The 21,772-nt window shown below is 46.5% G+C and overlaps 1 protein-coding gene across 1 annotated transcript in view; it reads left to right on the forward strand.

Annotated features, from left to right (window-relative positions):
• The window catches only part of LOC123772869 (neuronal-specific septin-3), a 55,229-nt gene that overhangs the window by 25,554 nt on the left and 7,903 nt on the right, over window positions 1-21,772 (forward strand). The window contains exons 2-5 of the mRNA XM_069323323.1: window positions 10,091-10,695; window positions 14,204-14,307; window positions 17,867-17,967; window positions 19,575-19,712. Coding sequence (XP_069179424.1) covers window positions 10,569-10,695; window positions 14,204-14,307; window positions 17,867-17,967; window positions 19,575-19,712 — 470 coding nt within the window. The 5' untranslated portion in view covers window positions 10,091-10,568. The remainder of the gene's footprint in view (window positions 1-10,090; window positions 10,696-14,203; window positions 14,308-17,866; window positions 17,968-19,574; window positions 19,713-21,772) is intronic.

Raw genomic sequence — 21,772 nt, forward strand, 5'->3', positions numbered from 1 at the left:
AGCCTCTGGCTGGCCCACTGGGCGGGCCCTAAGCCTCTGGCTGGCCCACTGTGCGGGCCCTAAGCCTCTGGCTGGCCCACTGTGCGGGCCCTAAGCCTCTGGCTGGCCCACTGTGCGGGCCCTAAGCCTCTGGCTGGCCCACTGTGCGGGCCCTAAGCCTCTGGCTGGCCCACTGTGCGGGCCCTAAGCCTCTGGCTGGCCCACTGGGCGGGCCCTAAGCCTCTGGCTGGCCCACTGGGCGGGCCCTAAGAATCTGGCTGGCCCACTGTGCGGGCCCTAAGCCTCTGGCTGGCCCACTGTGCGGGCCCTAAGCCTCTGGCTGGCCCACTGTGCGGGCCCTAAGCCTCTGGCTGGCCCACTGTGCGGGCCCTAAGCCTCTGGCTGGCCCACTGTGCGGGCCCTAAGCCTCTGGCTGGCCCACTGGGCGGGCCCTAAGCCTCTGGCTGGCCCACTGTGCGGGCCCTAAGCCTCTGGCTGGCCCACTGGGCGGGCCCTAAGCCTCTGGCTGGCCCACTGTGCGGGCCCTAAGCCTCTGGCTGGCCCACTGGGCGGGCCCTAAGCCTCTGGCTGGCCCACTGGGCGGGCCCTAAGCCTCTGGCTGGCCCACTGGGCGGGCCCTAAGCCTCTGGCTGGCCCACTGGGCGGGCCCTAAGCCTCTGGCTGGCCCACTGGGCGGGCCCTAAGCCTCTGGCTGGCCCACTGGGCGGGCCCTAAGCCTCTGGCTGGCCCACTGGGCGGGCCCTAAGCCTCTGGCTGGCCCACTGGGCGGGCCCTAAGCCTCTGGCTGGCCCACTGGGCGGGCCCTAAGCCTCTGGCTGGCCCACTGGGCGGGCCCTAAGCCTCTGGCTGGCCCACTGGGCGGGCCCTAAGCCTCTGGCTGGCCCACTGGGCGGGCCCTAAGCCTCTGGCTGGCCCACTGGGCGGGCCCTAAGCCTCTGGCTGGCCCACTGTGCGGGCCCTAAGCCTCTGGCTGGCCCACTGGGCGGGCCCTAAGCCTCTGGCTGGCCCACTGTGCGGGCCCTAAGCCTCTGGCTGGCCCACTGGGCGGGCCCTAAGCCTCTGGCTGGCCCACTGGGCGGGCCCTAAGCCTCTGGCTGGCCCACTGTGCGGGCCCTAAGCCTCTGGCTGGCCCACTGGGCGGGCCCTAAGCTTCTGGCTGGCCCACTGGGCGGGCCCTAAGCCTCTGGCTGGCCCACTGGGCGGGCCCTAAGCCTCTGGCTGGCCCACTGGGCGGGCCCTAAGCCTCTGGCTGGCCCACTAAGTGTTGCTTGTTTCTGTTTTACTTGGGCGGAGTATGAGTATTTATGACTCGTATGGTCGCTTCAGTAAGATTTTGTCATATGTGTTTAACAACTTCTTCTGCTCTGTTGAATCTAAGTTGAAATCTTAATGGGTTTGTAACTGTGCAATGTGTTAGATAATGTTCCAGTGGTCTGTTGTGGCTGTAACTGTGCAATGTGTTAGATAATGTTCCAGTGGTCTGTTGTGGCTGTAACTGTGCACTGTGTTAGATAATGTTCCAGTGGTCTGTTGTGTAACTGTGCACTGTGTTAGATAATGTTCCAGTGGTCTGTTGTGTAACTGTGAACTGTGTTAGATAATGTTCCAGTGGTCTGTTGTGTAACTGTGTACTGTGTTCGATAATGTTCCAGTGGTCTGTTGTGTAACTGTGCACTGTGTTAGGTAATGTTCCAGTGGTCTGTTGTGTAACTGTGCACTGTGTTAGGTAATGTCCCAGTGGTCTGTTGTGGCTGTAACTGTGCACTGTGTTTGATAATGTTCCAGTGGTCTGTCGGGCATTTCTCCACAGTGTTGACATTTCCTCTCATCTTCCGGAACCTGTAAGCCTATTTCCCATGCACATGGGTATCCAAGCCTGATGCGATGTAAGTGCACTTCTGTTGCTCTACTGCTCCCTTTCATCAAACTAAGTGGTTCGTAGTTGGTTGAATTCTTGTACCAACCCGCAGATCCTGATGTTGCAACTGCTGTGTTGTGGTCACTGTACATCACCTGCATTGCTCTGTTTCTAATTACTTTCTTAATCTGTGATAGACTCTGTGGTATGTAAATGTCTACATTTCTTCTCTTAGTTGCAAGTTTTGCAGCTTCGACTGCAATGTCATTTCCTATTATTCCCACATGACTTGGCACCCAGTTGATAAGTACCCGTCGGCCTTGTCGTTTGAGTGTTTGCATTAATGATATGACATTTGTGATCAGATGTATGTTATCACATATGTGTTCTTGTTGCAAGGTTTCAATGGCGGTTCTCGAATCTGTATGTATGATAACATGTTGTCGGTGTTGAGCAAGAGAGAGGGAGTGTTGGTCAGGGTGGGAGAGAGGGAGGAATGTGAAGACCAACCCCCACACCAGAAGATGAGACGACGACGTTTCGGTCCGTCCTGGACCATTATCAAGTAGATTGTCAGGGAGGGAAGAAGGGAGGTTATCTTGAGATGATTTCGGGGCTTTAGTGTCCCCGCAGCTCGATCCTCGACCAGGCCTCCACCCCCAGGAAGCAGCCCGTGACAGCTGACTAACACCCAGGTACCTATTTTACTGCTAGGTAACAGGGGCATAGGGTGAAAGAAACTCTGCCCACTGTTTCTCGCCGGCGCCCGGGATTGAACCCGGGACCACAGGATCACAAGTCCAGCGTGCTGTCCGCTCGGCCGACCGGCTCCCTCGGGGAGGGAAGAAGGGAAGGAGGGAGGGAAGGAGAGAGGGAGGGTGTACACACACACACACACACACAGGGAGCGCGGCTAACCTGCCGTTATGGGAGTGTGTGGTGGGGGACATTCGTCACCACAAGCACGCTGGCGTGTACTTGTTGTGGCACATCATAGACCAGTGACCCCCGTCTCTCTGTCAGCCCGTCCTCACACCATATACATAGGAGAATACATAGGAGTTCTATGAGAAACCACGCGCCTCCCCCTCTCAATCAACCTGGATAGTTATCTAGACATTTGTGATGGTCTGAAACTATATTATGGTTCATGGAATTGTATACATGTAAACTGGAAACTGAACCTTTGTCGTAAACAGAGGTTATAACTTTAATGTAATAAAAATCGTTGGTTTAAAATATAAAATGTGCATGCTGTAAAAGTTTTCTCTGAAGAATTTGGTTTTCTGTAAAAGGAATTTGAGGACACACTGAAATAATTTTCGATTTCCATATTTCACATCATCAATAATACATCATATTAACGCAATGAAACTTAATATAACCTAATCAAACCTTATCCTAAAGTAACCTTAACCTAACCAAACCATGAATATAGAGTAGATAATAGCAAAAATTGTATAGTCATCGCCAATCAATTCCCTTGAGCGGATCTGCTCCATGAGGACAGGTTGTTCTGTATACAGTGCAGGCGAGGAGTCACAATAACGTGGCTAAAGTATGTTGACCAGACCACACACTACAAGGTGAAGGGACGACGACGTTTCGGTCCGTCCTGGACCATTCTCAAGTCAATCGACATGAGGATGGTCCAGGACGGACCGGAACGTCGTCGTCCCGTCACCTTCTAGTGTGTGGTCTTGTCAACTTCTATATACAGTGACGCAGGGCATCTTTGTAACTGGATGAGTGATCGGGAGGCTATCCTCTCCCTTGGAGCCGGTCGGCCGAGCGGACAGCACGCTGGACTTGTGATCCTGGGTTCGATCCCAGGCGCTGGCGAGAAACAATGGGCAGTTTCTTTCACCCTATGCCCCTGTTACCTAGCAGTAAAATAGGTATCTGGGTGTTAGTCAGCTGTCACGGGCTGCTTCCTGGGGGGTGGAGGCCTGGTCGAGGACCGGGCCGCAGGGACACTAAACTCCCAAATCATCTCAAGATAACCTAAGATAATTGGGTAGGAGCGCTCCATTACACCAATAGACAAGCTGCTGGCTTGGAAGAGGGACCATGCCGTCTCCGTCCAGCGGCTCAATGCGCGCGCAGCTTGGGGCGGTTAAAGTCAGCTTCCAGACATACGTTCTCTTCCACTCAGAAAACCCACCGTTTTTGGGAAAAACAGTGTTCTTATCCTCACCAGCAGAATACAAACTCCCATTCCCACAAATATTTACATATGACTGCGATATAAAACATTATGGAAAGTCTACGTGGGAGTTCTGCTATTGTGAGGCCAGCTGTTTGAGTGGGATCCTGTAGCAAAGTGGTCTACGTAATTACCTCTAAGCCGAGGGACTCTGATTCAATCTCTGGGAGGAACAGAAACGGTTGGACACGTTTCCTTCCACCTGATGCCTCTGTTCGCCGGCGGTAAAATAGGCACCCAGGCTTTAATTTTGTCCCAGAGTGAAATTTTACTGGGCAGTGACTCATCCTGTGGGTGAACCTACTGTCAAAACATGTACAGCCCCCACCCCCTAATGGGAAGAAAACCCAGGAGTTAGGCAGCTGTTGTGGCTCACAAATATAAAAAATATACCTGATCAACCAGGCTGTGACTCATACGTCAAGCTGCAAGCAGCCGCGCCCAACAGCCTGGTAGACTAGTCCAGCAACCAGGAGGCCTGGTCGAGGACCGGACCGTGGGGTCGCTAAGCCCCGAAATCATCTCAAGGTAACCCTACCAAGTATGCATTCTGAGAAACGTCAGTAGTTGGCTTAGAGCGGTGGTAGCCAATGGCAGGTAGCCCAGTAGGCTCAGGAACCTGTACACCAGTTGATTGACAGTTGAGAGGCAGGACCAAAGACCCAGCGCTCAACCCCCGCAAGCACAACTAGGTGAGTACAGGTCCATGAAGGAATTTCCAGGGGTCCATGGGGACAAATACCATATATTGTATTGCGCTCTCAAGAAAATATGAACCACTGACAAGTGTATAATATGAATGTTACCTATTTTGGGTTGTAGGGGTCCACAGGTGAGAAGGTGGTTGTAGGGGTCCACAGGTGAGAAGGTGGTTGTAGGGGTCCACAGGTGAGAAGGTGGTTGTAGGGGTCCACAGGTGAGAAGGTGGTTGTGGGGGTCCACAGGTGAGAAGGTGGTTGTGGGGGTCCACAGGTGAGAAGGTGGTTGTAGGGGTCCACAGGTGAGAAGGTGGTTGTGGGGGTCCACAGGTGAGAAGGTGGTTGTAGGGGTCCACAGGTGAGAAGGTGGTTGTAGGGGTCCACAGGTGAGAAGGTGGTTGTGGGGGTCCACAGGTGAGAAGGTGGTTGTGGGGGTCCACAGGTGAGAAGGTGGTTGTAGGGGTCCACAGGTGAGAAGGTGGTTGTAGGGGTCCACAGGTGAGAAGGTGGTTGTGGGGGTCCACAGGTGAGAAGGTGGTTGTGGGGGTCCACAGGTGAGAAGGTGGTTGTAGGGGTCCACAGGTGAGAAGGTGGTTGTGGGGGTCCACAGGTGAGAAGGTGGTTGTGGGGGTCCACAGGTGAGAAGGTGGTTGTAGGGGTCCACAGGTGAGAAGGTGGTTGTGGGGGTCCACAGGTGAGAACGTGGCTGTAGGGGTCCACAGGTGAGAAGGTGGTTGTAGGGGTCCACAGGTGAGAAGGTGGTTGTAGGGGTCCACAGGTGAGAAGGTGGTTGTGGGGGTCCACAGGTGAGAAGGTGGTTGTGGGGGTCCACATGTGAGAAGGTGGTTGTAGGGGTCCACAGGTGAGAAGGTGGTTGTGGGGGTCCACAGGTGAGAAGGTGGTTGTGGGGGTCCACAGGTGAGAAGGTGGTTGTAGGGGTCCACAGGTGAGAAGGTGGTTGTGGGGGTCCACAGGTGAGAAGGTGGTTGTGGGGGTCCACAGGTGAGAAGGTGGTTGTGGGGGTCCACAGGTGAGAAGGTGGTTGTGGGGGTCCACAGGTGAGAAGGTGGTTGTAGGGGTCCACAGGTGAGAAGGTGGTTGTAGGGGTCCACAGGTGAGAAGGTGGTTGTAGGGGTCCACAGGTGAGAAGGTGGTTGTAGGGGTCCACAGGTGAGAAGGTGGTTGTAGGGGTCCACAGGTGAGAAGGTGGTTGTAGGGGTCCACAGGTGAGAAGGTGGTTGTAGGGGTCCACAGGTGAGAAGGTGGTTGTAGGGGTCCACAGGTGAGAAGGTGGTTGTAGGGGTCCACAGGTGAGAAGGTGGTTGTAGGGGTCCACAGGTGAGAAGGTGGTTGTAGGGGTCCACAGGTGAGAAGGTGGTTGTAGGGGTCCACAGGTGAGAAGGTGGTTGTAGGGGTCCACAGGTGAGAACGTGGTTGTAGGGGTCCACAGGTGAGAAGGTGGTTGTAGGGGTCCACAGGTGAGAAGGTGGGTGTAGGGGTCCACAGGTGAGAAGGTGGTTGTAGGGGTCCACAGGTGAGAACGTGGTTGTAGGGGTCCACAGGTGAGAAGGTGGTTGTAGGGGTCCACAGGTGAGAAGGTGGTTGTAGGGGTCCACAGGTGAGACGGTGGTTGTGGGGGTTCACAGGTGAGAAGGTGGTTGTAGGGGTCCACAGGTGAGAAGGTGGTTGTAGGGGTCCACAGGTGAGAACGTGGGTGTTGGGGTCCACAGGTGATAATGAGGATGTAGGGTGCGGGTCCCCTGGTGTCCCCTTTGGTAAAAACTTCACTGCTTTTACCAAAGCAGTGAACCATACACCTTATCATGGCTGGGGCATCGTCCATGCCCACACACCCTATTTTCTCCCATTTGTTCTCATGCTTTATAAAGGGGGACCTTCGACAAACCGCCAGCTTCCTGACTTCGTCGAGGCCACTAGTGTTAGTGGCCTGCAGGTAAATCAGGTAAAGCAAAAGAAATCGAGTATGCTGCCTTCGTTGAAGTTTGCAAAGAGGAACTCGCCCTTAATTTCACCCTCCTTGATATACCGTATATACACAATCGGTTGACTCATGGTGGAAACCAATTGATTCTTCCAGTTTTAGGCTCAGATGGTCCAAGACATCGCTGCCCATATCTGCAACTTTCCTGCAATGACCATCGTTGGACAGAGCGACTCCCTTCATCTTCATAGCCGCCGGTTCCCAGAACTAGTTCCACTATATGAGTGGCATAAGGCTTAAGTATGTTTTCCAGAGCTGAATACGAAACGTTTTCCTCGGTGTATTAGTGGGGAATTGAAGAGGATGCTGCTCAGGTGGTTTAAATTCAAGTCGGGGCAATGTACCTTTCTCGTCTCGCCAGATTCACGAACGTACTTACGCAAGTACTTACGAACCTGTACATCTTTTCTCAATCTTTGGCGGCTTTGTTTCCAATTATTAAACAGTTAATGAGCCCCGAAGCACCAGGAGGCTGTTTATAACAATAACAACAGTTGATTGGCAAGTTTTCATGCTTGTAAAATGTTTAATAAATGTAACCGTCTACGTAAGGTTCCTGTAGGGGTCCGTCTAAATGTACACCACGGAGACTAGCAGTCTCCGTGGTGTAGTGGTAAGACACTCGCCTGGCGTTCCGCGAGCGCTATGTCATGGGTTCGTATCCTGGCCGGGGAGGATTTACTGGGCGCAATTCCTTAACTGTAGCCTCTGTTTAACGCAACAGTAAAATGTGTACTTGGATGAAAAAACGATTCTTCGCGGCAGGGGATCGTATTCCAGGGACCATAGGATTAAGGACTTGCCCGAAACGCTACGCGTACCAGTGGCTCTACAACAATGTAACAACTCTTGTATATATCTCAAAAAAAAAAGAAACAAAGAAAGCACCCCACAACATTAAACAATTTACCATCAAAATTGAATTATTTTGATCTTAGGACTTGGGTAAACTTCCTCAAAACCGACATTAATGTTAACAGAGAAACAAGGAAATAAGCAAACGGACAGGCAAATGGACAGATGAACACAATCTCCCACCTTGGAAGGCAGAGGGTTGATGAACCACAGGGTTGATGAACCACAGGGTTGATGAACCACAGGGTTGATGAACCACAGGGTTGATGAACCACAGGGTTGAGGAACCACAGGGTTGAGGAACCACAGGATTGAGGAGCCACAGGGTTGATGAACCACAGGGTTGATGAACCACAGGGTTGAGGAACCACAGGGTTGATGAACCACAGGGTTGAGGAACCACAGGGTTGATGAACCACAGGGTTGATGAACCACAGGGTTGATGAACCACAGGGTTGATGAACCACAGGGTTGAGGAACCACAGGGTTGATGAACCACAGGGTTGATGAACCACAGGGTTGAGGAACCACAGGGTTGAGGAACCACAGGGTTGATGAACCACAGGGTTGATGAACCACAGGGTTGATGAACCACAGGGTTGATGAACCACAGGGTTGAGGAACCACAGGGTTGAGGAACCACAGGGTTGATGAACCACAGGGTTGATGAACCACAGGGTTGATGAACCACAGGGTTGATGAACCACAGGGTTGATGAACCACAGGGTTGATGAACCACAGGGTTGATGAACCACAGGGTTGAGGAACCACAGGGTTGAGGAACCACAGGGTTGAGGAACCACAGGGTTGAGGAACCACAGGGTTGAGGAACCACAGGGTTGATGAACCACAGGGTTGATGAACCACAGGGTTGATGAACCACAGGGTTGATGAACCACAGGGTTGATGAACCACAGGGTTGATGAACCACAGGGTTGAGGAACCACAGGGTTGAGGAACCACAGGGTTGAGGAACCACAGGGTTGATGAACCACAGGGTTGAGGAGCCACAGGATTGAGGAACCACAGGATTGAGGAACCACAGGATTGAGGAGCCACAGGATTGAGGAACCACAGGATTGAGGAACCACAGGATTGATGAACCACAGGATTGAGGAGCCACAGGATTGAGGAACCACAGGATTGAGGAACCACAGGGTTGAGGAACCACAGGGTTGAGGAACCACAGGATTGAGGAACCACAGGATTGAGGAGCCACAGGATTGAGGAACCACAGGGTTGGAAGTGCTACCACCCCCTGGAGAAGGCTGTTGGTCGAGGTTTATAATAATACTGTACTTATGTTAAGTATATAATGCAGAGAAGAATTGGTTGGTAAAAACTTGTTCTGTGGGTGTCTAAGTCTCTTAAAGTCCTTCTGGTATGTACAAGTAATATCTTGTTATACAGTAAATAATACATGTCTATATCTCAACACAGATATAGAAATTCTTAAGCCACTAAGTCCGTGTTGCCCTCTGAGGAATGTTGACATCTTGTTGCGATAACTGCCCGAATGTGCCACTTCTAACCCTCCCTATCCTTGTGGCCACTACCCTCCCGCTCCCTCACTTCCCACACAACTCTCTCTCTCTCTTCTTATCTATCTGCACTCTCTCCTTATTTATCTATCTTCCCCTGCACCCTCCTCTCCTCTGCCCCAAATCTCTCTCTCATCTGTCACTCCCTCGCACCTCTCCTTGGCCTGACCTACCTACCATCCCCCTTTCTCTCTCTCTCTCTCTTTCTCTCCCTCTCTCAAGCCTTATTCACAAAACTGCTTAGAAGGAGTCCAGAAGCTATGCCCACTTGAAGGAAGTAGTAATGAAAGCAGAATATTGTCAGCCAATACCACTACACTTTCAGCCCCTACAACCACACTGTAAACCTCTAGCATCACAATGTCAGCCTCTACTACCAAACTGTCAGCCCCTATAACCACACACTGGTTATAGGGGTTGACACACCACACACCCCCTACAAAAATACACTGTCCACAGGTGGAGTTCTATGACCACACTGTCAGTAGGCATTCTTCTATCATCCCACCACAATACAGTATATTTGGGATTGTTTCTGTAAGAAGTGGAGGAATTTTTTACAGTCGTTTAGAGGGGAACAGCTCACGCAGGATGAATATGTCTTCCATGCATGCACAGGTTAGCAGCTGCCTTGGTAGGAGTTTCAACTAGTCTTTCACCAGAAAAGGGATATAAAATGGCCTCTTCCTTACAATATTTTGTTAGCATAGTACTAGCATGCTGCCCGAAACGCTTTGCGTAATAGTGGCTTTAGGCATTGTATGTACTAGCTCTATCTATTAATCAAACAAACTTTGTAAAATCTCTTGTATGTATGTACCTTACCTAAATAAACATATATTTATTTATTTATTTACTGGAATTTAATTTTAATGAAACAACATTTGCTCTGCCAAACTTTAATATTGTGATTTTTTTTCCCACCAACAGTTGAGTGTTTGCTGTGCCATCCACTCTCAGCGTAGCCTTACCATCACTGCTGGCCACTTCCTTCCGTCACTGCTGGCCACCCATTCTATAGCCCTGCTGGTCACCATTACTGCTGGTCATCACTACCATAGTCCAGCTGGTCACCATTACTGTTGGCCCCCCTTCCATAGTGCTGCTGGCCACACTCACCGTTCATGTAGATGCTATATAGATTTCATCTTACAATACTGTAGCATGTATGACATTCTGCACAAAAACAAGTGACTGCAACTCCAACAATAATAAAGAATAAATGGTTGAGTGAAGGCATGTGAGAAGTTGACACAAGTAATTGTCATCCAGCTGTCTTGACACCAACCCTGCTGGAAATCACCCCTTCAGTTGTAACACAACACAACTTGTGTTGAGTGTGTTACACTCAACACAAGGGTCAAACTTGCAGCACAACTTGGCATCGTGAGTGTGGCGTGAGGGTAGGATGCCTCAGGCTGGCCCTGGCATGGCGCCTGCCGAGGGGGTGACCTATGTGGGTATCGACACCCTGCAGGAGCAGACGAGGCTAAAAGCTCTACGCCGTGGTTACACCTTCAATCTCCTGGTTGTCGGTGAGTCGGTACACTATTTAGTTACAGCTAATTACTCCATCACATGGATTTTAAGTTTTTAAGTAATGCTATTTTTCTGTTAACAATAAACAATTATGTTTTTATATTTATTCTAGTTTTTAAATTAGAACAGGGGAGTAAGTTTACTGGGCACTGGCACTAATTCTGAAAGTGAGTAATAATAAATAATTTGCTGTGTCAGGGAACAGAAAACCAGAGTGTATTCAACATGAGTTTGTTAAAAATAGATCCTGCCTTACTAACCTGCTCACATTTCTGGAAATGGTAACCGGCTATTCAGACAAAGAACTTCCGGTAGATGTAACTTACATGATCTTTGCTAAAGCTTTTGAAAAGTTAAAGCTTTTTTAAAGTGACCACATGAGAGACTGGCAAGGAAATTACAAGCATATGGAATAAATGGGAGAATATTGGAATGGATAAAACTATGGTTAAAACATAGAAAACAAAGGGTCGTGCTAAATGGGAATGAATCTGACTGGGGAAATGTGCTAAGTGAGGTGCCACAGGGGTCCATTTTGGGGCCAACCCTCTTTGTAATATACATCAATGACATAGATGTCATTGATGTCATTGACTGTCATTCACAGTCTCCGTGGTGTAGTGGTAAGACACTCGCCTGGCGTTCCGCGAGCGCTATGTCATGGGTTCGTATCCTGGCCGGGGAGGATTTACTGGGCGTAAATCCTTAACTGTAGCCTCTGTTTAACGCAACAGTAAAATGTGTACTTGGATGAAAAAACGATTCTTCGCGGCAGGGGATCGTATTCCAGGGACCTGCCCGAAACGCTACGCGTACTAGTGGCTGTACAAGAATGTAACAACTCTTGTATATATAAAAAAAAAAAAAAAAAAAAAAAAGATGAGAATATTACAAACCACATCATCAAATTTACAGATGACATTAAGATCTATGATAAAGTGGGAAGTGAAAGTGATATTGAGACCGCACAGAGAGATCTACATGAACTTCACAAATGGTCAGATGCCTAGCAAATGCTTTTTAATGTCGATAAATGCAAGACCTTGCATGTGGGGCATAACAATTCACGTCACAACTACCAAACTGACAGCACTATCTTACAACAGATAGATGAAGAAAAAGACGTTAGTCAGAATCCATCATTCATTTAAAGTTACACAACAAGTGGGAGCAGTAGTGAAAAAAAGAAACCAATAATCAAGCATACCTTTACCTTCATGGAAAAGAAAGTAGTCGTTTAATTGCATAAGTCTTGGGTGCGCCTCCACCTGGATTATTGCATCCAGGCATGGAGACCTCATCTTCAGGAAGACCTAGCTGCTCTGGAGAAGGTGCAACACCGGGCAACAAAAATCATACCAGAGTCATCTCTCGTATAGGGAACGGTTTAGGGCCACAGGGCTAACAACACTGCAGACCAGGCACATGCTAATAAGCATCCTTTAGGTACAGAGAAATCATCCAACTCCCAGCCTCTACCACGAGGCAAATCTGGGCCAGAGTGGTCATACCTTGGTTACCTTGAGGTGCTTCCGGGGCTTAGTGTCCCCGCGGCCCGGTCGTCGACCAGGCCTCCTGGTTGCTGGACTGATCAACCAGGCTGTTAGACGCGGCTGCTCGCAGCCTGACGTATGAGTCACAGCCTGGTTGATCAGGTATCCTTTGGAGGTGCTTATCCAGTTCTCTCTTGAACACTGTGAGGGGTCTGCCAGTTATGCCCCTTATGTGTAGTGGAAGCGTGTTGAACAGTCTCGGGCCTCTGATGTTGATAGAGTTCTCTCTCAGAGTACCTGTTGGACATCAAATGCGCAAAATAATCAGAGGGCGCTATATATCACCAAGGATGCCAATACGAGAACAAAAACGCATAAGGCGAACGATATCAAAAGTATTCAAGTCGCCAATAATTCTATTGAGGGACAGGTGACCGCGAGGGGCGGTCGGAAAGCAAGACACCCTCGTCATGGAAGTCAGGACATTCAAGAAGGACATGCACGACCGTAAGAGGGACAATAGACCATTCTCAAGTCGATCGACTTGAGAATGGTCCAGGACGGACCGAAACGTCGTCGTCCCTTCACCTTCTAGTGTGTGGTCTGGTCAACATACTTTAGCCACGTTATTGTGACTCATCGCCTGCATAGGGAAGAAGCTTGACTTAGAATGTGGGGGCAACCTCCCCCCCTCCTCCCCTGCAGCATGGGCATATACAGTTAGACTAAGCCGGTGAAACTGCCATGACTGGCAACAAGGCACCTGGACCTAACCCTGAGCTGAGCAACTCAACATTCTCAAAGAAGCAGTCACTGAGTGACCAAATGAGGAAAGGCCAAACACTTATAAAATGTTGGAAACCTTATGCCACTCAAATGTACAGAAATGGAAAAAGCTGCATCAAGACCCAAGGAAAAAGAAAGGATTAGCCGAGAAGAGTCCAAAATCTCGTATCACAGCCAGTATGGTAAGGAAGACCCAAGCTCAAAAAAGAGCCAGAATCCATCAGAGAGGCAAAATGCAGGTCATTCAGGAGGTACTTAAAAAGACCTACCCGAGATAAGGGTCCCACCCCGGTGGTTCAGCCTCTAGAGAACAACTCGCAAACACACTAAGAGAAGAGAACTCTGTCAGTGAAGAAGCAGTGCTGGGGAGCACATAGTAGGAAGTACTCCTGAGCACATGCAGCTCCAAGCACCCTATGAGCCAGGTCAACAAAAAAAACAACTGTGAAGCTAAAATATAGAATAATACCAAGCAAATAGCCCCTGTAGGACAAAGTCCAAGAATGGTTGGTACTGTACTTAGCCGAGATGCAGCAGGTTCTGTGTAGCTGGTCAGTCAGCGGACAACTGGTAGTGTCCACATCAACGACAAAAGCAACTTGGAAAGCCCGGGAAACCTGGAGCTCTCCCACCCCCTTACTGGTTGGGGGAGGGGAGGGGAGGGTGCAGAGCTTATTGAGATCCCCTTTGGCCAACTACTGATCTTCAGGATGCGACCCATAACAGTTGCATAATTCCTGAGCATACATTTATTGCTAGATGAAAAAGCTCATCAGGTGAAAGGAAACCTACCCAACCAATTTTATAAATAAATAAATAAATGTTTATTCAGGTACACATACATACATACAAGATGAGTTACAAACAGAATGTTGGATTTCTAGATAGAGCTAGTACATACTATGCCTAGAGCCACTATTACGCACAGCGTTTTGGGCAAGATGTGGGAAAAACACTGACTAAAACTTCAAACTTATCCTGACCAGGGACTGAATTTGAGTCCCTAGGTCAGGTTGTGAGTCGTCAGTTTGAGTCCCTAGGTCAGGAGTTACGACTCACAACCTAGGTAGGTTGTGAGTCGTTCCGTTGCACATTCACTCACTGTACTACAGTGGGCGAATATGCCACAGAACCCTCCCTTACTCATAATAATGATAAGCAAAGATGTTTGACTCCTGCAAAGAAAGTGCCCTTGTCATAAAAATACACTTATTATGTTTTGCAGGTCGTAGTGGCCTGGGAAAGTCAACCCTGGTCAACACACTGTTCAAGGCGAATGTCGCGCGCAGGAAGTCAGGAGAAGAGGAGCCACTACCTTCCACCACCGAGGTGTGTGCCTAACATTCCATTAAGCATGCTTTTATATTTACATTCAAATTTTGATTTGGCTTAAGATCAGTACAATAAATTGTATAATATATTGGGCAAATTAACAGTTATACGACAAAGAGTACTGGGAAGACGGGACACCACAAGCGTAGCTCTCGTCCTGATTATTATACTTAAGTAATTACATACTGTGTAATTACCTAAGTGTAGTTACAGTATGAGAGCTACGCTCGTAGTGTCCCGTCTACCCAGCACTCTTTTGTCATAACGCTTTGAAGCTACTGACGGTTTTGGCCTCCACCACCTTCTCACTTAACTTGTTCCAACCGTCTACCACTCTGCTTGTGAAAGTGAATTTTCTTATATTTCTTCGGCATCTTTGTTTAGTTAGTTTAAATCTATAACCTCTTGTTCTTGAAGTTCCAGGTCTCAAGAAATCTTCCTTATCGATTTTATCAATTCCTGTTACTATTTTGTACATAGTGATCATATCACCTCTTTTTTTTTCTTCCGTCTTTTAGTTTTGAGATACTTAATGCCTCTAACCTCTCCTCGTAACTCTTGCCCTTCAGTTCTGGGAGTTACTTAGTAGCATGTCTTCGCACCTTTTCCAGTTTGTTGATGTGCTTCTTAAGATATGGGCTGTATGTGTGTGTTTCTTGCCTCTCAAGTAAATGGTTAGTTTAGTTTAAAGTCTTTATAAGATAATTAGTTTATCTCTTTGAAGATTGCAGCCATTTGTACACATGGTAACAGTGGGTCCTGGGAACTGCCTATATTTAAATTTTGTTGTCTATCCTATTTATATTGTAATAATATTTACCCTACTTTTCCCCTCCTACTTTGTCCCCTTTTTTTCTCCCATCCCATCCATCCTCCCCACCCCTCCTCTATACCAACACCACATTAACCCAGAGCATCCTTCCTATCCTGCCTCTTGACCACTATCCCACAAGGCCCTCTCCTTACACCACTACTCTTTCTTGTCGTAATGTGAGGCAAACAAAGCAATACAACCACCACTTCATCCTTGCGCATGCTACCAAAATGAAGTGCGCTTCGGCAGATGACACTGAAAAACTACTCAAAAACCGTACTCGTACCGTACTCGGCACGAGTCTTTCAACGGGCAGTGGAGAACAGCATGATATTCAGTAGCGCCATATTCCATCTACATACAGTACTTCAATAATAAAAATCATGAAGAATTAAACTGGATACAGCCCAGATGCTCAATGATATTATGAATGGAAATGACATAAAAGATAATAATAATTTTATTGTTTAATGATTTTATTGTAAAGATGTCAGATGACCTTATATTTCATGTGCATAAAAATAAGAAAATTTATGAAAACTGTAGAAAGACTATTGTTCCATGCAAGGCAGGTTGCATTTACACAATAAACTCATTCAAGTACAGCATACAGTATGTCTAACCTACACTTGAAACAATCCAACTGCCCCACATCTATTATGGTACCTGATCATTTGTTCGTAAATCTATAACCCTATTCCCAGATCAGTTTTTACCCAGGCTGTGTATCAATCCAAACTTATCCTATTTGTATCTATTGTTTTGTGTTGATATATTTTGTACCCTATTTTTATCTCAGTTAATATACAGTGATACGTTCCTTTTCAAATTTAATCTGTTCCCAGAGACAGGTCGTAAGCCGAAAATTCGCAACCCGAAACAAATTTTCCCATAAGAAATAATGTAAATTAAATTAATCTGTTCCACATTCCCAAAAATATTAATTTCAAAATACATTTCATACATAATACACACAAATACTGTATTTTGTACTATAGTATGTACAAGTTATAGCTTACCTTTATTGATGGCTTTTGTTGACGTATGGAAGACAATGAAGAGGAGAGGGGGGAGGAGGAGAGGTGTTAGTGTTTGGAAGCGGAGTCCCCTTCCATTATAACATCAGGCAGTGATGACTTCTCTGGGGTACACACACACCTATGTTTTCCCTGCATACCACTAGGACCTGGTTCAAGCTCACTGCTTGTTTGTCTTACTAAGAATCTGTCTAAAGATATTTGTTTTTCCCAATATTTTAACAATGTCTGTGGTGAGACACCACATTGCCATTAAAAAGGTCAATTCAACAGCTTGCTACAGCTTTATTTGGGTGAGTTTTTTTCCACAAAACTTCATAGTTCTTCCCATACTTCACACATTCTTAATTAGGAAGGAACATCCTCTACTGCCTCTACTCAACTATTTTCTTTGACTGAACCTTACCACTGACTTTCTTGGGACCCGTGGCATGATATATATATAATAATTACTTATATGTTAAAAAAAAAAAAAAAAAAATCAATGAAATTCTTTACAAAGAATTCAAGCGCGATCGTCACTAAGTGAGGGACACTGGTAAACTGAAGCGTGGTTACCCATGCCACCAGGAACAATGCACTCGGTCGACCCATACATGTACTGAATCAACAAAGTCGCAAGGCGAGGCAAAGTTCGTAACCCAATTCAAATTTTCCAAAGAAATCGAGTTCATAACCCCCAAAAAATTTGTAAAGAGGGTCGTTCGCTACCCGAGGTTTCAATATATATACTGTATAGTATATATAATACTGTATATATATATATTTTTTTTATATATACTAGAGTTATCACATTCTTGTCCAGCCAGTAGCACGAATAGCGTTTCGGGCAAGTCGTTAATCCCTGAATTTTCCCCGAAATACGAGCCACTAAATCGTTTAAATCATGCCCGAAACGCTTTGCGTAATAGTGGCTTTAGGCATTGTATGTACTAGCTCTACCTATAAGTCAAACAATCCTTGTAAATATTTATTGTATGTATGTACCTTACCTAAATAAAATTGTATTGTATTGTATTGTTTAACAACCAGGTTCCCATTATACTGTTGGGTAAACAGAGGCTACAGTTAAAGATTGGCACCCAGTAAATCCTCTCCGGCCAAAATACGAACCCAAGCCAAATGCACTCACGAAACAGACAAATGTCTTACCAACTCACCACGGGGACTGCTGGTCCCCAGATATCCTTTCATCCATTTGTACACAGTACCTCAGTCATCCCTTCCCATATTCTTCACCTTTCTAGAGAATTAAAATTATTTTCTAATTTCTCTCCATAAGAGAGATTTATAATTTCTATTGTTAATTTAGTATCATCCAGGAAAATGAATGAGTAGAGAACTCTCATTCAGTGGATGCCACTCCAATGCTCCTACTTTTCAAATAATTTGTGCGATCCTGCAACTTAAACTCTACTCTCTCTCTTACCACCTCTCCACTAATCATACTCTCATACTGTCCCCTCATATGCATGCAAACTCTTCACTATCCTAAAACATTCCACTAATCATACTGACTCCCAATATACACAATCTCTTCCCTACGGTGCCACTTCCCCACTAATCATACTGTCATACAGACTCCTAATATACACAACCTCTTCTCCATGTTACCACCTCCCCACCACAGTCATACTGTTTTCAGCTTGTACGTACATACTATAGTACAAGTATCTCCTTTCATCCTGGACTGAATTGCCCTCAGGTGAAAACCGTGAGTTCATCTCTATCAGAAGGGGGCGTTAGATTGAACCTCACCATCACTGACACTCCAGGATTTGGTGACCACATCAATAATGAAAACTGGTAAGATGTGTATTTTTTTTTTTTTTTTGCCAAGCTTGCATATGCAGCTGATGATATTGATTTCATGTGGGCTGTGGGAGATGGATTTGATGTGACATCAACCCCTCAGGGCTTTTCTGTTTAATTCCAGCAGAGTTTAATACTCCAATTGGTATTTTGTGTCCAGTTTACTGGATTTCCAGGGAGCCGGTCGGCCGAGCGGACAGCACGCTGGACTTGTGATCTTGTGGTCCTAGGTTCGATCCCGAGCGCCGGCAAGAAACAACGGGCAGAGTTTCTTTCACCCTATGCCCCTGTTATCTAGCAGTAAAATAGGTACCTGGGTGTTAATCAGCTGTCACGGGCTGCTTCCTGGGGGTGGAGGCCTGGTCGAGGACCGGGCCGCAGGGACACTAAAGCCCCGAAATCATCTCAAGATAACCTCAAGAAGATACTGTTACCAGCTTAATAACTTTTCACTTTCTCGAGTTAACCTCTAGTAGAGGCTTAGAGCAGATCATCTTGTGGTTTTTTCCAATCTTCCATTGTATTTATCCTCCTTATAGTGTTTGTGCCTCCAGAAGACTTTGAGACAAAGGAGTCTTTCTTCTGGGTATATTATTTACAAATATCAGGAATTAAATAAACCTTAGCATTAACTCCTCTGTAACCCTGCAGGTAGTATCTTGCCATTGTGAAGTCTCTCCTCCCACTGTGACTCAGTCTTCTGTCATCTCATCATCTCGTCTTCCCAATAATCTTTGTCATACGACGCTTTGAAACTATTAATGGTTTTGGCATCCATCACCTTATTATAACTTAAGTTATTCCAACTCTCCACAACTCTGTTCGCAAAAGATAACTTTTGTATGCTTTTTGGCACCATTGTTTCCTTAGCTTAAATCTATGGTTTCTTGTTTTGTAAGATGCAGGTTAAAAAAAAATCCTCTTTGTCAACTTTGTCAGTTCCTGTCACTCTTTTGTATATGGGAGATCATAATGTCTCTCTCTGAAAGGTGCCTGGTGGCTCCCTGAAGCTATCTCGCTAAGATCGCTCCTTGCAAATGGGTCACATTATATTTTATTTTATTTTATTTATATATATACAAGAAGGTACATTGGGATTGTGAGGATACATAGCATAGTAATTACATTCTTGTAAAGCCACTAGTACGGGCAGCGTACTAGTGGCATGCTATCAGTACATCAGTAGTGGCATGCCGGTGTACATCAGACATGCCAGTCCTGTTTGGCCAACTGGGGATCAGAGCCAGACCCTGGCCCCCATCTCCCACCCCCGCTGAGGCAGAGAGAGCAAGCAACAACTTGCGACCACACAGGGAAAGCATCTAGAAAATTAGTGAAGCTTTACAGACAACTTTTGGGAATAACAAAGACCAAAGCTTAAAAAATGCCAAACAAACTCTGCAAAAGATTCACATAGAACAAGAGAAACATTCAAAATTAGTGCAAAACCCATATACTGAATATACAGTAGTGTTTTTCTATACTTACTGTCGACTAATTATGCATAGTGCTGTGCTTTAAAATAGTAAATACAATACAGAGTGACTTCCTTCATGATATTATGTTGTAATTTATTCATCATCTCTACTTACCATTTCCAGCTGGGAGCCAATAGTGTCGTATATTGAGGCCCAGTATGCGCACTATCTACAGGAGGAGCAGAAGGTCGACCGCCTTTTGCATATTGCTGATACTCGCATTCATTGCTGTGTGTACTTCATTCCTCCCACTGGACACTCGTATGTAATCAATGTTTTCCTTTTTCATTCTCACAGCTCCCAAATGTTAGTATTCAGACTTATGCACTGCTAATTACATAAAAACTTAATATTATTTTTGTTATGTTTAAATTCAAGATAGCTATATACAGTAATGTATGTGTGTGTGTATATATGTCATACCTAATATACAGTATAACTATTATTATTATTATTGCCTATAATTACTGGTAAATCCTGGAGATTATTAATTAAGCTCCATGACAAACCAGTCCCCAGGAATTCCAATGGTGCAATTTGTACACTTTTTTTTTTTTTATAAATCCTGGTGAATGTTCAGGCTGTTGAATGGTTTTCTGGGGAAGAGCCCCTGATGACTTCTTGACGCTAACTACCTGCGAGGAAGAGAAAAACAGGCACTCATCAGGAAGGAAGAGGAACCACAGGCAGTCAAGATGAAGGCATGATACCAGGCCAAGAGACATGGCCCAAGGCAACACAAGGGTGACACAGCCCGGGAACGTTAACCAAGTACCAAGCTGCCAATACCCTATACAAATGCAAAAACCCCACACCCCCAATATCAACCAGGACATATTGGCAAAAACATCAGCAAGAGTACTTACTGATGTTATAGACATGAGGGTTATCTTGAGATTATTGAGGTTATCTTGAGACGATTTCGGGGCTTTTTTAGTGTCCCCGCGGCCCGGTCCTCGACCAGGCCTCCACCCCCAGGAAGCAGCCTGTGACAGCTGACTATCACCCAGGTACCTATTTTACTGCTAGGTAACAGGGGCATAGGGTGAAAGAAACTCTGCCCATTGTTTCTCGCCGGCGCCTGGGATCGAACCCAGGACGACAGGATCACAAGCCCCGCGTGCTGTCTGCTCGGCCGACCGGCTCGCAGACCACTGGCTACATAGACTTGATGAAACTTTGGACAACCTGAGAAAGACGAGCCTTGAAAAAGAGACCCAAGGAGAGAGGATAAACCGACAAAGCATCCACTGAGGTAGAATCAGTGGCACGACAGTAGCAGTGAAGAGCTGCTACTGACCTAAGCACATGATGCACCCGCGGCCGAACCAACCAAGCATCAATAACAAAAGGACCCCTTCGGAAGCCAGCCATCTCATTTTTTGCCAGAAAAGGAGCTGGCTTCAGACAAACAAAACTTCCACCAGGGCCAAGGAAACAAAAAACCCCTCCTCCAGAGAGAGCATGAAGCTCCCTGACCCTACAACTGGAAACCAGGGCCAACAAAAACAAAGCTTTAGAAAAAGAATCCTGGACCTATGAAAAAAAAAAAAAGTAAAGCAAGAATAGTGTCCAAAAACCAGGCAGGCTGGAGATAAAACAATGCAGAAGAAAGCTTTAAAAAATGCTGCTGAGGACATGCTGTATGAACTCGCTTATCCGCAGCCCATTGATCTGAATATTTGGGTTATCTGGTTAAAATCACAACCGGATATTTTCCTGCCAAAGCTTCACCATATCTGAATAACCAAAGATTTCGCCAGCTACTGCAGACAGGCATCAAGCCATACCGTATTAATCCAGTACAGCAGTGGCTTGAGGAGCTGGGTATGGGAGGTGTTCAGGTGGCTGGTTTCGGGGTAAAGGGGTGTTGGGAGAGGGGAGGGAGGGACTGTTTGGTGGAATGAGGGGCCTATGATCTCTATTATATAAGAATAACCAAGAATTATATTAAAACAATTCATTACAGTAAAAACTAAAAAAATATTATCTAATATTATATCAAATACAAAATTCTTAAAACTACGTGTACAGACTGTAGTTTCCTGCTAAAATTTTGGGATTTTTTTCCACCTGGCAGCCTACGTATTGTCTCTGCCTTCCCCATGTGGACCGTTCAGGTCATGTGATCTCAACCCCTGCATTATACCACAGTGCCATGCCATTGGTGAAACATTTTCTTAAATATCCTTTCTGTTTTCATAGTCACTTTGATAATTTTTTTGGCAAGACTGGTAGCAGCAGTAATCATTCTGGAGGTGTTAAGAGTAAGAAGGTTGTGCTAATAACAACACAGGTGCTGTTGTTGTTGTAACTAAATA

This window comes from Procambarus clarkii, chromosome 12 (assembly GCF_040958095.1).
Source record: "Procambarus clarkii isolate CNS0578487 chromosome 12, FALCON_Pclarkii_2.0, whole genome shotgun sequence".
Lineage (NCBI taxonomy): Eukaryota > Metazoa > Arthropoda > Malacostraca > Decapoda > Cambaridae > Procambarus > Procambarus clarkii.